Source organism: Quercus suber, unplaced genomic scaffold (genome assembly GCF_002906115.3).
Source record: "Quercus suber isolate HL8 unplaced genomic scaffold, Cork oak 2.0 scaffold_65, whole genome shotgun sequence".
NCBI lineage: Eukaryota > Viridiplantae > Streptophyta > Magnoliopsida > Fagales > Fagaceae > Quercus > Quercus suber.
Window position 1 is genome coordinate 401513 of NW_027069530.1, and position 16809 is coordinate 418321.

Below are 16809 nucleotides of genomic sequence, written 5' to 3' on the forward strand. Positions count from 1 at the left end.
AAAATTTATTCTACATTAATGTCTTTAGGGCATCTATTAATATTTTCCTCATTTTAATTTTAAGTTTCCATAACTATTGGCAATTGAGGGTAATGTTTCATGCTCAACAACTCTTAACAATTTTTTTTTTTTACTAGAATTGAGTTGAGCAAGTTTTTATTAGTTCTCTCTTTTGCCCATCACTTTTCACTTACCATTACCAACTTGTTAATAGCATTTAATAGAAACAATAGAAACTCATAGGTTTTAATTATGAGTTTCTATTAAATTTGTAGCAAATTTATAACAAATATTGAAACGGATTAAATTGATTGAATTTGTGTTAACCCAATACAACCTGTTTATTAAACGTATCAACTGGATCTTGTTGTGTTAACCTGCTTCATTAACCAATAGTGTTAGCGTTGAAGGATCATAACACAATTATTAAATGGGTTAGGTTTGTGCTGAGCCATTTGGCTGAATAACCTTGCGTCGACACGACATGCTAACCCGAATTGACACCTCTAATTATGTCCATGCACAAGTCAAGGAGAGGATTGAACATTCAAATGCAAATAACAACATTGTTGCTAATATTCATTGAAGGAAACTAATTTTCAAGGAAGGGAGCCTTATGGGTGATTTTGACTGAGGAAAGGCATCCTCATGACTCCTATTCCTACTTGGGAGCAAGAAAAATGGGTTCATGCAAAGTGTTGACTAAAATCAATGACCATGGCTACACATATTTCTAATGCCTTCAATGTGAAGCATTTGAAAACTTATTCTCCATGACTCCTATTCCTACTTGGGAGCAAGAAAAATGGGTTCATGCAAAGTGTTGACTAAAATCAATGACCATGGCTACACATATTTCTAATGCCTTCAATGTGAAGCATTTGAAAACTTATTCTCCACTTGAAACTTGAGGGCAAGTTTCCTTTATGAAGGGGAGTATGATGTTGCCATCCTCTAGCTTTAAGCCACCCAACCAACCGCTCTCTATTCTTAGGACTGACAACTAGCTACCTTCTACTCTTAAGCCAAAACAGTTAGTCACCTTTACTAACCTCTTAGGGCAAGCAGTCAACCACTTATTTTGACTTCTTAGATCTACCATGCGTTCTCTTTAACTTCAGCTTTGACTTATGATGTTGATAGGCAACCTAGCTGTAACTTTTAGCTATTTTATTTCCAGTAGTTAAAGATCATAAACAAGCTTTTAATGTAAAAGGAAAACCTTTTTTATTTATTTATTTATTTATTTATTTATTATGTAACTTTAACTTAGTTTCAGACCAAATCTGTTTCTCCAATTCTTCTCATCAATTCTAGCTTTGATTCTTAATTCTAAGACAATTATTGTTCAAGTTCTTAGTTATTTGATATTGATTTTCGTCATACACATACTCTCACATCTCTTTGCGAGGTGCATGGGTGGAGTCCAAGTCGCGAGCACCATTATGTGCTGGTGGTACTCATCACAATTAAACATTAAATTTTGCCAAATTACAGCTTTGAATGCCGAATTACCTCCTTTATTTATTTATTTTTTTAAGAATTACTCCTTGTCCTCAATTTGCCAAATAACATCAAGCATGCCATATAATGCCAACAAACTTACCCATTAACAATATTTTGCCAAATCACTTGTAGTTAACATGGGATTTAGGTTTTCAAAAAAAAAAAAAAAACATGGGATTTAGAAGTGATATTTGCATAAATATCTTACTTCCAATTTCTGAGAGGTTGATTCTCAAGTTCAAACTTAAACTATTATTTAGACGGAAAATATTTGCAATTGTATGAAGTTCCGATTTATAGACAATTAATAAATAATCAAAAATATATTTTATCTTAGAAAGTTGCTTTTGATTGGAAATATTAAACCTTTAATATTTTAACCTGCTAAGAATTGTTTTTTTTGGTCCCAGCCGGTTTGGTCAAAAGATTTACTAGTAAAGCCTATGATTAAAATTAATTAAGCTAGTTTTTTCGGATAAAATAATAAAGAGTATACTTGGGGGACACGTTTTTTAAAAGACTGACTTGATACAAAAGACAAAGGGATAAGACTTGTAAAAAAAGACAGAAGCAAAAGACAACGTGGAAAGGGTCGAAGCATTTACGTTACGGCTTAAAAAGCCTTTTTATTTTTTATTTTTATTTTTTAATCTAGTTTATTTTTATTATTATTTATAAGTTTTATTGTACTTTTTAATATTATTTATAAGTCTTTTTGTACTATTTTAGTTACTTTTTAATTTTATTTACAGTATTTTACATTTACGTTACGGCTTAAAAAGCCCTTTTTTTTTTTTTTTAATCTAATTTATTTTTATTATTATTTATGAGTTTTATTGTATTTTTTAATATTATTTATGAGTCTTTTTGTATTATTTTAGTTACTTTTTAACTTTATTTACAATACTTTTAGCAAAAATATTACAGTTAATATTTTTAATAAAAAAGATATAATTTCAACTAAATAAACTGTTCTCAAACAAATCTGTAATACAACTTATTTTTTCAACCTATTGAAAATAACTGTATAAGAAAGTTATACCTAAAACAATTGAGGTTTAAAAGAGTTCTACCTAACAAAATGAGGTTTAAAAAAGTGCGGTTTCAAAACAGTGGTCAAACAGGTTCACGCGTGTCATGGTGGTGACTGGCAACAACTAATGGGATGATAAATAAAGTTTAATTGGTACGTTTGGGTCTTGACAGGGTACATAGTTTCGCATATGTTACATAATGACATTTTAACCTGATGAATGATGATCCGTTCAAATCATTTAAAAATAAAAAAAAATTATACGCAGTTATGGTCAAAATATTAATTCTATTGATTGGAAAACAATTGTGCATAGTACTAGTAGGACAAGGTACAGAACCTGTCAACCTCTAATAAGTAAAGTCCAAAGTTTAGTTTGAATACTGAAAATTGATAAGAAGAATTTTTTAAATTCAGTGTTTAAAACAACTTAAAATGAGTAACGTAACTCAAACATTAAAAAAAAAAAAAAAAAAAAATCCTTACCAAACACATTTTTTTTAAACCACAATTTTCAGTGTTTAAATACTAAAAACTGTTGTTTGAAATTACATACTAAACAGACCCTTATCTATTATATTTAACAGTTTTAACTTTCGAAATCAAATCAATTTCAAAGTTAGAGTAGACCTAAAAATGATATTCACAACTAATTGTTAAAATACTAAATTAATCTTTACCCAATAATTAAAAAAGAAGAAGATATTTAACGTTTTCTTTTTCTTTCCATACAAAATTGTCTTGATTTAGTCAATAAAAAATTTACACAATCAATAATTCAAATACCAAATTCAAAAATCAAATTTTGCAGCATAGCTTTTTTTTTTTTTTTTTTTTTTTTTTTTTTTTTTTTTTTTTTTTTTTTACAAAATTTAGCTACAAAATTGGTTAGTCTTAACCTACAACCTTACTCAATATCTTTTTGTTGGAGGTGAATTTTAACAAATCCACCATTAAATTACATTTTCTTCTTATATCCGCCACGCTTGCAAAATTTCTAAAAAATTAAATATCAATAGCTATGTCATTAATAAATTATTTAAATTGCAAGTTTTTGTAATTTGAAATTATGTATAAAATATAAACTTATAAATTATAAAGTAAATAATATCTGATTGATACAAAATTTGACATGTATTGAGAGCGTAAAGAACATGCAATTCAACGGTTAGATTTCAAAATATATAGCAATGTTTATTTTATTGAGTAATGTTATAACTTTCAGCTACAACTAGTTTTGTAGTTAAACTTTGTCATTTTCTTTTCTTTCCAAACAACTTTAGAAACCTTAACTTGAAATTAAAATCAGCAAGAAATTTGAACTATAAATTGCACTCAAGCGTAGACCTTATTGCCAATGTAAAGCTCGTATGAAGGAAAAGGACTTCGTTTAAGAAAGGAAGATATTCAATCACAAACCTGACAAATTAAACTCATTACAAAATTCTCCCCGCCATGAATGACCATCTCATAGAGTAACTAAATATCTACTTGAGCCAGCACTGGTTATCGAATTTTGGCCTCAAGATTTTGTGCAACAGCGTCAATAAATTCTTCGGTGTTCAAATAATGTTCCCTTGATACCCTGCAGACACCAATATCATCTCAGCTATTAAAACTGCAGAAAGTTGAGGCTAATGTGCTTATAGTGAGTACTATAAGGATAATTAGTACCCATAATTATCCAAATATCTTACAGTTAACACACATTATAGTTTTAGCTACACTGGCTCAATTCAGAGAGTGATATTATGTAGATTTGCCAAAGTTCTATAGGCCTTCAGGTGACCCAAGTGTTCAATTGATTAAGCAAAAAGTTGATTCCAAAAATAAATAAAATAATTATGGACAATGCATATTAGAGAGAAGGTGCAACTTACCTGGAACCATGGACCAAAATGGCAAGATCCTTGGTCATTTTCCCTGTTTCTACAGTCTCAATGCATGCAGCCTCCAACTTGTGAACAAACTCCCGCAACTTCTCGTTTTCATCTAATTTAGCCCTGAGAAAAAAGAGCAGGAAAATATTAACAGTAGAATCAACAGGCTAACGAAAATATTAAAAATCCAACACAAAATTTTAAAATAATGGCACTGATAGCTAATTATATATAAATGGTAGGCACCTTTACAAACTGACATTGTTTAATATGGCAATTTACAGAAGTACGCATTCAACAAAACAAGGTAGACAGTCAAAGCAACGTATGTCACACCTCTGCAAACTTTAAAAAACTGTTAGGTGCTTGATATTCCCTAAAAGTGCATTGTTAGAACCATGAGATGACAGCCATTTATATGTACTCATATGATCAAAGCCGTTCAATATTTTATTAACGTAAATGTTTTGGAGATGTTTCAAAAAGGGGTAAAAAGCAATTATGTGTGTAAGTGAGTGTAAGCCCAAAATAATGATGAAGAGCCTGTTTGTAAACTTGGAACATCTAACTATGTTTATTTGGGAAGGGATTTCTTAGAAAAACTTTTAAAATGAAAGATATAGCATCAATTTATACAAAACAGCAAACTGACCTATGTTCCAGCCCCCGAGTCCATGCAAAAATAGAAGCAATACTGTTTGTACTGGTTTCTTGGCCCTTCTGATGTAATCGGAAATGGCGAGTTACAGTCCCATGAGCTGCTTCGGCTTCTAATGTCTTCCCATCAGAGGATAACTGCACAAATTGTGGTTATTAAGAATTGCCACAATCCCAAGGCCAAAATATAGATTTCAGCATTAAATACCCTTTCAAAAAATACAAACCAACACAGAACTCATGAGCCCCAAGGAGCCAAATCCTGCATGAAAGAAACAAACATTCAGACAGTTTCAATAATATTGCACAGCCCTAGTGAAGCTTTATGGACATTCATAATAACAATGACAAGGGTTCCATTTAAATATTCACTACAACATTTGGCATTGCAATCAAAATTTTTGTAATGACTAACCAGATATATAGAGAACCATATCAAATATGACTTAGTTACAAAGTTCCTTATTTTGTATAAGACTAGGATCAGCTTTAACATCCATCTTGCCTTCAAATCAACAGAGCCATATCCTTAGTGTTGCACTCCTTGTCACAGATTAAAACCTTTATGTACAAAGCAAACCTGTTTTTGACCCAATTTTACTTTCCTAGGGCCCCAAATGTGTGGTGAGCTGATGATCCAGAAACACTAGGTTCTCAGCTCTTTTCTTTTCATTTTGATAAGTGATGATACAAAAACATGTTCTCAACACTAAATGGTTAAAGCTAAATCTTCAAACAAAATGAAGGGGAAAAAAACAACAAATGAATAGATAAGTACTAAATACTAAAGAGAACACATATGAATAGGCATATCTCGCAAACCACTGGTATATTTTTTTTAAGGTACAAATTCCATGTAAATATTTCTTTTCAAACCTAGATATTCTAATCTGCAGATATTAACCATGTAGTTGTTCCTTATAATGAACCAATCACTCAAGAGAATAAAATTACAAAAATGCCCTGACAGGTACACTTCATTATCAAGTACATAATATGCCTACAGACAAAAAGTTATGACATCATGCAGCCTACCCCCAAAAGTTAGAATCTTTGACATCACCTTGAGCAAGTAAATCACTCTGCACATCTCCATCATAATTTTTGCAAGCCCAAACATATCCACCTTCGCTTTTTACTGCATAAGCAACCATGTCATCTATTAAACGATGTTCATACCTGAAAGCCACACAAACTTTCAGTTAACTGTTTGAAGATATTCTAAGCACAGACAACAAAAATCAACTTCACAGTGGGAGAAACCAAACCATATTGAATTCTCTTCAAACTTTTGCTTCCACTTCTCTTCATATACTTCCTGGAATATGTCCTTAAACCTGCAATAGTTTTAAAACTGTAAACAATGTCTGCAGCTCTTTACAGATTGGAATTGGAGATTGACACGATTTAGATGAATTTTTTTGCAGAAGAAGCACAGCTGATTGGAAAGAGAAAGCAAAGCTCACCTCCCATCATATTTCTTAAGAATTGTGTTTTTGGTGCTCAAGTAAAGAGGCCACTTCTTTGCAAATGCCAGAGTCATGGATGACTCGGCAAAAGCTCGAATAGACTGAAAATGTATGGAAAATTTTGTCAAACAGAAAAATTAACATATTAAAAGGCATACTAAGGACAGAAAATACGATTAGACAAACCTCATCAACATTATACATTGCGAGAGCTATGCCTGGTCCTTTAAACTTAAAAACATCAAGCTCCACTGGGGTCTTTCCATCATCTGGGACTGAGAAAAAGAAACAGACAGATTAGTTGTTAAGAAACAAACAGTACTTGTAGGAAAGAAAAATGTGTCAGCTTATTAATATGAGCAGGAAAGTTTGAATCAGCTTACCAAAAACCATTTTAAGCTGTCCTGGACCTTCAATGACTGTATCAGTGGCACGATACTGGTCGCCAAATGCATGCCTACCAATACATATGGGTTTCTTCCAACCTGTAAATTGGAACTTAGTACTGAACAACATTTCATAATTTTTACCTTGCTATCAATATTATGAGAGAAATGGAACATTACCAGGAACAATTCTGGGAATATTACAGCATAGGATAGGTTCACGGAAAACAGTACCTACAGAAATCAGGAATCCTTTCATTAGGATGACAAAGGAGAAATGGTCTCCCTAAATATAGGGCAGAAAAGATGAGGCATCCAGCTTTTATTTGGTTACGCATTTCACCTCCATTGAATTCAGACAAAGAATCAGATTCCCTAAAAAGATTACATTTTATCCTTTGCTTAATCAAGCATCATAAAACATACTCCAATTTAATAACAAAAAAATTCTACTAAGTAGCTGGTAAGATCTAATCAAGAGTTGTACAGAAGACCTAATTCCAGTCTTCACTCCAACAACTCATGTAGATAACCCCCACCCCCCAAAACCAATTAATATCTTTCAGGTGACTAAGTTGATGGTTTTCTATCATTCACAATAGCTCACTGCTCGCCTAAAAGCTAGAACAACTACAAGCTCTAGCAAGTCCATCTAATTGGCATTCCCATGGGGACGCCATTTTCTGTGAACCGATTAACCCCCTTTTCCCAAGGATACAAACTAGTCAATTGTGCTAGGCAAATAAGGAAAACTTGACTTGACTCTGTAGTAACTGGGAAATGAATTGTACTTAACTAATTTAATCAAAAAAACAATTACTTTTAATACATGTTGCCAAAAAATTGCTGCACATTAAACTATGACAGCTTATGCCTCATCAAGATCAGCTTTTAAATTGAAGTCTTTACAAAAAATTTAAGTCAAAGCACACAAACCATTAGCTACCAGAGAAAAAGGGAAAGCAGGGTAGAACACAATTTTGTGTGAAGAATAACTGATATCAAACGAATAAATAACAAACTAAAATCATTTACATTTTTTTTTTTTGATGAGTGAGATTATTTATCAAACACAAACCATTTAAGATGTTTCTGATTGTGCCATTGGGACTCCTCCACATAGACTTCAGCCCAAATTCCTTGACTCTGGTCTCATCTGCGAAATATGAATTGCAAAAAGCAAAATTATCCTTTATCCAAAGGACAATCAATAAATCATAATTAAGCAGCAACATAAAAAAAAAAAAAAAAAAAAAAAAAAAAAAAAACCTTACCAAACACTTTTTTTTTTAACCACAATTTTCAATGTTTAAATACTAAAAACTGTTTTTTGAAATTACATACTAAACAGACCCTTAACTGTTATATTTAACAATTTCCATCTTTAACTTTCGAAATCAAATCAATTTCAAAGATAAAGTAGACCTAAGAGCATTCGCATCAGTATTTGTATTTTACACATTCATTTTTACACTAAAAACCTACTTTTTCTATTTTACACTACCACTTTTACAAAACACCCACATCAGCTCATTTATTTTACAAGTTATTTCAATAAAATATTCATTCCTTTTTTTTTTTTTTTCCCCTCACCTGACTCTTAATATACGCGCGTTATCTCTCTCTCTCTTTTCATTTTTGCTGAACAGCTCTCTCTCTCTTCTACCTTCTCTCATTATTTCTCAAAAACAAAAACCCAGCGACCCACGAAGATAACCCAATGACTTATTGGTTCACGGCGACCCACGAACCGAGCTCTGACTACCCACGAACCGAGCTTCACGACGACCCACGAACCGAGCTTCACGGCGACCCACGAACCGAGCTCCGACGACCCACGAATCGAGCTTCACGGCGACCCAGATCGTGTCTCACCCGCCGATCCATAAACCAAGCTTCGGCGACCAACAAACCAAGTTCCAAAGACCCAGAACCAAGGTCCGGCGACCCAGATCGTGTCTTCACCGACCGATCCACGAACCAAGCACCACAAGCACCGATCTATCTCTCCGGTTTGTTTGTGCGTGGGTTTGTTTGTGCGTGGGTCTGTTTTTGTGGATGTGTTTGTGTGTAGGTGTGTTTGTGTTTGTGTGCATCTGAGAAAAAGAAAATGTGTTTCTGAGGTAGTTGTGCATCGGAGAAAAGAGAGAAAATTTGGGGCGAATGAAAATTATTAAAATAATAAATACACGAGCTACAGTACCCGTGTATATTTACACGGGTACTGTAACTCGTGGAAATATATACATGATTTTGGTCGTTTTTACACCCACTGATGTGGGTGTTTTTTTGCTCAAAATGTATAAAATTTACACTGTATATCTATTTTAGACATCTTTAACTGGGCTGATGCGAATGCTTTAAAAATGAAATTCACAACGAATTGTTAAAATACTAAATTAATCTTTACCCAATAATTAAAAAAGAATAAGATATTTAACGTTTTCTTTTTCTTTCCCCACAAAATTGTCTTGATTTAGTCAATAAAAAATTTACACAATCAATAATTCAAATACCAAATTCAAAAATCAAATTTTGTAGCATAGCATTTTTTTTTGAGACAAAATTTAACTACAAAATTGGTTAGTCTTAACCTACAACCTTACTTAATATCTTTTTATTGGAGGTGAATTTCAACAAGTCCACCATTAAATTACATATTCTTCTTATATCCGCCACGCTTGCAAAATTTCTAAAAAATTAAATATCAATAGCTATGTTATCAATAAATTATTTAAATTACAAGTTTTTCTAATTTGAAATTATGCATAAAATATAAATTTATAAATTATAAAGTAAATAATATCTGATTGATACAAAATTTGACGTGTATTAAGAGCGTAAAGAACATGCAATTCAACGGTTAGATTTCAAAATATATAGTAATGTTTATTTTATTGAATAATGTTATAACTTTCAGCTACAACTAGTTTTGTAGTTAAACTTTGTCATTTTCTTTTCTTCCCAAACAACTTTAGAAACCTTAACTTGAAACTAAAATCGGCAAGAAATTTGAACTATAAATTGCACTCAAGCGTAGACCTTATTGCCAATGTAAAGCTCGTATGAAGGAAAAGGACTTCGTTTAAGAAAGGAAGATATTCAATCACAAACCTGACAAATTAACCTCATTACAAAATTCTCCCTGCCATGAATGACCATCTCATAGAGTAACTAAATATCTACTTGAGCCAGCACTGGTTATCGAATTTTGGCCTTAAGATTTTGTGCAACAGCGTCAATAAATTCTTCGGTGTTCAAATAATGTTCCCTTGATACCCTGCAGACACCAATATCATCTCAGCTATTAAAACTGCAGAAAGTTAAGGCTAATGTGCTTATAGTGAGTACTATTAGGATAATTAGTACCCATAATTATCCAAATATCTTATAGTTAACACACATTATAGTTTTAGCTACACTGGCTCAATTCAGAGAGTGATATTATGTAGATTTGCCAAAGTTCTATAAGCAGTAGTCCTTCAGGTGACCCAAGTGTTCAATTGACTAAGCAAAAAGTTGATTCCAAAAATAAATAAAATAATTATGGACAATGCATATTAGAGAGAAGGTGCAACTTACCTGGAACCATGGACCAAAATGGCAAGATCCTTGGTCATTTTCCCTGTTTCTACAGTCTCAATGCATGCAGCCTCCAACTTGTGAACAAACTCCCGCAACTTCTCATTTTCATCTAATTTAGCCCTGAGAAAAAAGAGCAAGAAAATATTGACAGTAGAATCAACAGGCTAACGAAAATATTAAAAATCCAACACAAAATTTTAAAATAATGGCACTGATAGCTAATTATATATAAATGGTAGGCACCTTTACAAACTGACATAGTTTAATATGGCAATTTACAGAAGTACGCATTCAACAAAACAAGGTAGACAGCCAAAGCAACGTATGTCACACCTCTGCAAACTTTAAAAAACTGTTGGGTGGAAAAAGAATAACAAATGATAGGGACTCAGAAGCATTTTACATGCGTCATTAAACCATCCACACCCCCCCCCCCCTCCTCTTAAAAAAAGAAAGGTGCTTGATATTCCCTAAAAGTGCATTGTTAGAACCACGAGATGACAGCCATTTATATGTACTGATATGATCAAAGCCGTTCAATATTTTATTAACGTAAATGTTTTGGAGATGTTTCAAAAAGGGGTAAAAAGCAATTATGTGTGTAAGTGAGTGTAAGCCCAAAATAATGATGAAGAGCCTGTTTGTAAACTCGGAACATCTAACTATGTTTATTTGGGAAGGGATTTCTTAGAAAAAATTTTAAAATGAAAGATATAGCATCAATTTATACAAAACAGCAGACTGACCTATGTTCCAGCCCCCGAGTCCATGCAAAAATAGAAGCAATACTGTTTGTACTGGTTTCTTGGCCCTTCTGATGTAATCGGAAATGGCGAGTTACAGTCCCATGAGCTGCTTCGGCTTCTAATGTCTTCCCATCAGAGGATAACTGCACAAATTGTGGTTATTAAGAATTGCCACAATCCCAAGGCCAAAATATAGATTTCAGCATTAAATACCCTTTAAAAAAATACAAACCAACACAGAACTCATGAGCCCCAAGGAGCCAAATCCTGCATGAAAGAAACAAACATTCAGACAGTTTCAATAATATTGCACAGCCCTAGTGAAGCTTTATGGACATTCATAATAACAATGACAAGGGTCCATTTAAATATTCACTACAACATTTGGCATTGCAATCAAAAATTTTGTAATGACTAACCAGATATATAGAGAACCATATCAAATATGACTTGAGTTACAAAGTTCCTTATTTTGTATAAGACTAGGATCAGCTTTAACATCCATCTTACCTTCAAATCAACAGAGCCATATCCTTAGTGTTGCACTCCTTCTCACAGATTAAAACCTCTATGTACAAAGCAAACCTGTTTTTGACCCAATTTTACTTTCCTAGGGCCCCAAATGTGTGGTGAGCTGATGATCCAGAAACACGAGGTTCTCAGCTCTTTTCTTTTCATTTTGATAAGTGATGATACAAAAACATGTTCTCAACACTAAATGGTTAAAGCTAAATCTTCAAACAAAATGAAGGGGAAAAAAACAACAAATGAATAGATAAGTACTAAATACTAAAGAGAACACATATGAATAGGCATATCTCGCAAACCACTGGTATATTTTTTTTAAGGTACAAATTCCATGTAAATATTTCTTTTCAAACCTAGATATTCTAATCTGCAGATATTAACCATTTAGTTGTTCCTTATAATGAACCAATCACTCAAGAGAATAAAATTACAAAAATGCCCTGACAGGTACACTTCATTATCAATTACATAATATGCCTACAGACCAAAAGTTATGACATCATGCAGCCTACCCCCCAAAAGTTAGAATCTTCGACATCACCTTGAGCAAGTAAATCACTCTGCACATCTCCATCATAATTTTTGCAAGCCCAAACATATCCACCTTCGCTTTTTACTGCATAAGCAACCATGTCATCTATTAACCGATGTTCATACCTGAAAGCCACACAAACTTTCAGTTAACTGTTTGAAGATATTCTAAGCACAGACAACAAAAATCAACTTCACAGTGGGAGAAAGCAAACCATATTGAATTCTCTTCGAACTTTTGCTTCCACTTCTCTTCATATACTTCCTGGAATATGTCCTTAAACCTGCAATAGTTTTAAAACTGTAAACAATGTCTGCAGCTCTTTACAGATTGGAATTGGAGATTGACACGATTTAGATGAATTTTTTTGCAGAAGAAGCACAGCTGATTGGAAAGAGAAAGCAAAGCTCACCTCCCGTCATATTTCTTAAGAATTGTATTTTTGGTGCTCAAGTAAAGAGGCCACTTCTTTGCAAATGCCAGAGTCATGGATGACTCGGCAAAAGCTCGAATAGACTGACAATGTATGGAAAATTTTGTCAAACAGAGAAATTAACATATTAAAAGGCATACTAAGGACAGAAAATACGATTAGACAAACCTCATCAACATTATACATCGCAAGAGCTATGCCTGGTCCTTTAAACTTAAAAACATCAAGCTCCACTGGGGTCTTTCCATCATCTGGGACTGAGAAAAAGAAACAGACAGATTAGTTGTTAAGAAACAAACAGTACTTGTAGGAAAGAAAAATGTGTCAGCTTATTAATATGAGCAGGAAAGTTTGAATCAGCTTACCAAAAACCATTTTAAGCTTTCCTGGACCTTCAATGACTGTATCAGTGGCACGATACTGGTCGCCAAATGCATGCCTACCAATACATATGGGTTTCTTCCAACCTGTAAATTGGAAATTAGTACTGAACAACATTTCATAATTTTTACCTTGCTATCAATATTATGAGAGAAATGGAACATTACCAGGAACAATTCTGGGAATATTACAGCATAGGATAGGTTCACGGAAAACAGTACCTACAGAAATGAGGAATCCTTTCATTAGGATGACAAAGGAGAAATGGTCTCCCTAAATATAGGGCTGAAAAGATGAGGCATCCAGCTTTTATTTGGTTACGCATTTCACCTCCATTGAATTCAGACAAAGAATCAGATTCCCTAAAAAGATTACATTGTATCCTTTGCTTAATCAAGCATCATAAAACATACTCCAATTTAATAACAAAAAAATTCTACTAAGTAGCTGGTAAGATCTAATCAAGAGTTGTACAGAAGACCTAATTCCAGTCTTCACTCCAACAACTCATGTAGATAACCCCCACCCCCCAAAACCAATTAATATCTTTCAGGTGACTAAGTTGATGGTTTTCTATCATTCACAATAGCTCACTGCTCGCCTAAAAGCTAGAACAACTACAAGCTCTAGCAAGTCCATCTAATTGGCATTCCCATGGGGACGCCATTTTCTGTGAACCGATTAACCCCCTTTTCCCAAGGATACAAACTAGTCAATTGTGCTAGGCAAATAAGGAAAACTTGATTTGACTCTGTAGTAACTGGGAAATGAATTGTACTTAACTAATTTAATCAAAAAAACAATTACTTTTAATACATGTTGCCAAAAAATTGCTGCACATTAAACTATGACAGCTTATGCCTCATCAAGATCAGCTTTTAAATTGAAGTCTTTACAAAAAATTTAAGTCAAAGCACACAAACCATTAGCTACCAGAGAAAAAGGGAAAGCAGGGTAGAACACAATTTTGTGTGAAGAATAACTGATATCAAACGAATAAATAACAAACTAAAATCATTTACATTTTTTTTTTTTGATGAGTGAGATTATTTATCAAACACAAACCATTTAAGATGTTTCTGATTGTGCCATTGGGACTCCTCCACATAGACTTCAGCCCAAATTCCTTGACTCTGGTCTCATCTGCGAAATATGAATTGCAAAAAGCAAAATTATCCTTTATCCAAAGGACAATCAATAAATCATAATTAAGCAGCAACAAGAAGAAGTTTCTGTGTACTTAGTAACCATATTAATCATTATATGGAATAGAATGGTCCAAATGTCCACAAAATAATGTTTCCTGCCAACCATAATAGAAACAACAGAGGCAGGAGACAAGAAAGAATAACTAACCAGGCGTAATTGTGGCACATTTTACTGCAACATTGTACCTGCAGCATATAAATAGTTAAAAGGAATTGCAAAAAGGGGTCACTTGTCAAAAACAAAAAAATATGAAAAGGGTCTCAAATATCATTAATACTTCAGACGTCTAGATAGTAAACAATGAAACTGTGAAATATTCTTTCAATAAATAGCATTGAAGTTTTCTTTGCTTTTATTTGAGCCTCAAGACAACTATTCCATAAGCCTTTCCAGAATTCAAAATGAGCACCTAATATAAATCATGCTAATTAAAAGGCAGGATCGAACCTGTGAGAAGGGAGAGGGAGTAAGGTGTGAGCCCAATGACACTTAAAAATCCTGTTTCCACCACTATGAAAGTCCCTCTACACTAATTTCATTAAAACACTATAACTGAAACACAGCAACCCTCTCATCCACCCTCCACCACTACAATTTTCACAAGGCTATAACCTCCTATACTTGAAGCCTTTCTATTCACTGGCATTAACAATTTCCTTGTATAGGCATATCAGAATCATATATACATCTTATGTACAATTAACTTATACCCATAATACTAACACTAGCCAATCATCTATCTAGTTGTCCTTATCTCAATGCAAGTGCCTTGCACCAAAAGTGTCCCAAGTTTAAGTCCGTAATAAATCTCTCCAAAAAAATATTAATGGGGGAATGGCTGTCTACAAGTAAAAGGTTTGTGTACTGAGTACGACCTTTACACACACTTGGTTTGGCTTCTAAGTCCATCTCCTTCTCATATGATCCAAAAGATCAAAGCAATAAACAAAAATAATCTGCTTCAATTTAGCATTAGTCAAGCATATTAACCATGTTGTTTTCAGCTCAATTACTTACTTAAGAGCGGCTTCAGCGCTCTCTACAGTAACTCTGTCATCGGTTGCTTCACGATTCAAAATTCCCAAATCAAAATACTTTATATCCAAATCCAAATATGGAAATATAAGCTGCAATCACAAAAACCCAAATTCCCCAATGAACCAACTCAAAGCGAATCAAAAAAATCCATTCCTTAGAAGAAGAAGAAAAAGGAATTCACTCAGAAATGAAAATTCATACTTTGTCCTTTATCATGCTCCATATGATCCTCGTCATTTCATCACCTAATAGCACAAAAAGAACAACAAAGAAATTCCCAATTTAAACATGCGATTCAAATACTTCAAAAAAAAAAAACATTTTCCATCATTTTTTCGCCAACCAAACAGACAGCCACTAAACTCACCGTCCATTTCCACAATAGGATTCTGAACCTGAACTCTATCGAAGCCAGCCGAAGAAGCGTAGCACCGAAGCGAGGCGTTCGCGAAGCGAGTAGCGGAAGAGAACGAGACACGGTTCTTATTCCCTCTATGAAGAAGTCCTCCATTGAAGAGCCTCGTGGAGGTCGAAAAGAAGCTAGGGTTTCTCATGGCCAAAAACGACGACGAAGACGATGAAGTGGAGGCTAACATTTTGGCGCCGGACGACATGGTGCTTAAACGGAGTGCCGTCGTTCTTGGGAGTAGCATTCGAGGCTTGTGAAAAAGGGTCACTTTTTATAGTGGAGGGAGCCCCGAGTAACGCTTTTGGGGTTTAGAGAGATTTTAGGAGGTTTTGGATGTTTGTCTGTGGGATCAAGATGAGTTTGGTTTGACTTTATCTTAAGCGACAAACAATTTTTCGAGTATCTCTTACTTTATGTAACTTGGATAGGAAAAGACCGAAGGTTTAAAGTTACAAGTTCCGCATCAAAAAACAAAAAATAAAAATAAGAAGAGAATAAGCATAAACTTAGAAATAATAGTAAGTCTATTAGAAGAAGTGTGCTTGGGAGATTCTTTGTTGTGGACCATGCATTAACAAAATTAATAAAAGTGTATGGGATAAGAAGTTTCAAGTTTGACAAGAGCATCCGAACATCTATTAACTTTCTGGAATATATGCTTGATCACCCCATTAAAAAATACATTCCATCAATAGGATCTTGCAAATAGAGAATAGAGATTCCAAACTATTATTTGGAGAGTCATTCACGAGTTGTACCATGGATAAAGCATCAACTTTGAAAGTAATTGCTTCACTTTCAATAACTTCAATTTTTTTTTAATTATAGAAATACCTAGCTATTTTTAGCAAGATATTGGAGAATCTCATTGCTAATACTCAAACAAGCATGAGAAGTAGGTTTGTGTATTCATTCACGGGTCAAGTGAAAATGTAACTATTGAAACCTTATGACTTCCTTAAAATGAATGAGCTATCAAGAGTTTTGTTTACTCAATGACATTACCTAGTAGGCTCT

General features: G+C 33.6%; 2 protein-coding genes across 2 annotated transcripts; both read right to left on the reverse strand.

Moving 5' to 3' along the window:
- Positions 1-3910: 3910 nt before the first annotated feature.
- Positions 3911-8110, reverse strand: LOC136067253 (isocitrate dehydrogenase [NADP], chloroplastic/mitochondrial). The gene is made up of 11 exons (XM_065772818.1): positions 8010-8110; positions 7112-7165; positions 6929-7030; positions 6732-6820; positions 6543-6646; positions 6345-6413; positions 6140-6255; positions 5304-5338; positions 5072-5214; positions 4420-4542; positions 3911-4124 (listed from the first exon to the last, which is right to left on the reverse strand). Exons 1-11 carry the CDS (start codon positions 8050-8052, stop codon positions 4046-4048), a joined length of 957 nt encoding a protein of 318 aa, XP_065628890.1. The 5' UTR covers positions 8053-8110; the 3' UTR covers positions 3911-4045.
- Positions 8111-9997: 1887 nt separating this feature from the next.
- Positions 9998-16221, reverse strand: LOC112033615 (isocitrate dehydrogenase [NADP]). The gene is made up of 15 exons (XM_024066402.2): positions 15751-16221; positions 15585-15628; positions 15363-15472; positions 14493-14530; positions 14202-14279; positions 13304-13357; positions 13121-13222; positions 12924-13012; positions 12735-12838; positions 12537-12605; positions 12332-12447; positions 11495-11529; positions 11263-11405; positions 10514-10636; positions 9998-10211 (listed from the first exon to the last, which is right to left on the reverse strand). The coding sequence occupies exons 1-15, from the start codon at positions 16034-16036 to the stop codon at positions 10133-10135; spliced, it is 1470 nt and encodes a 489-aa protein (XP_023922170.2). The 5' UTR covers positions 16037-16221; the 3' UTR covers positions 9998-10132.
- Positions 16222-16809: the final 588 nt, after the last annotated feature.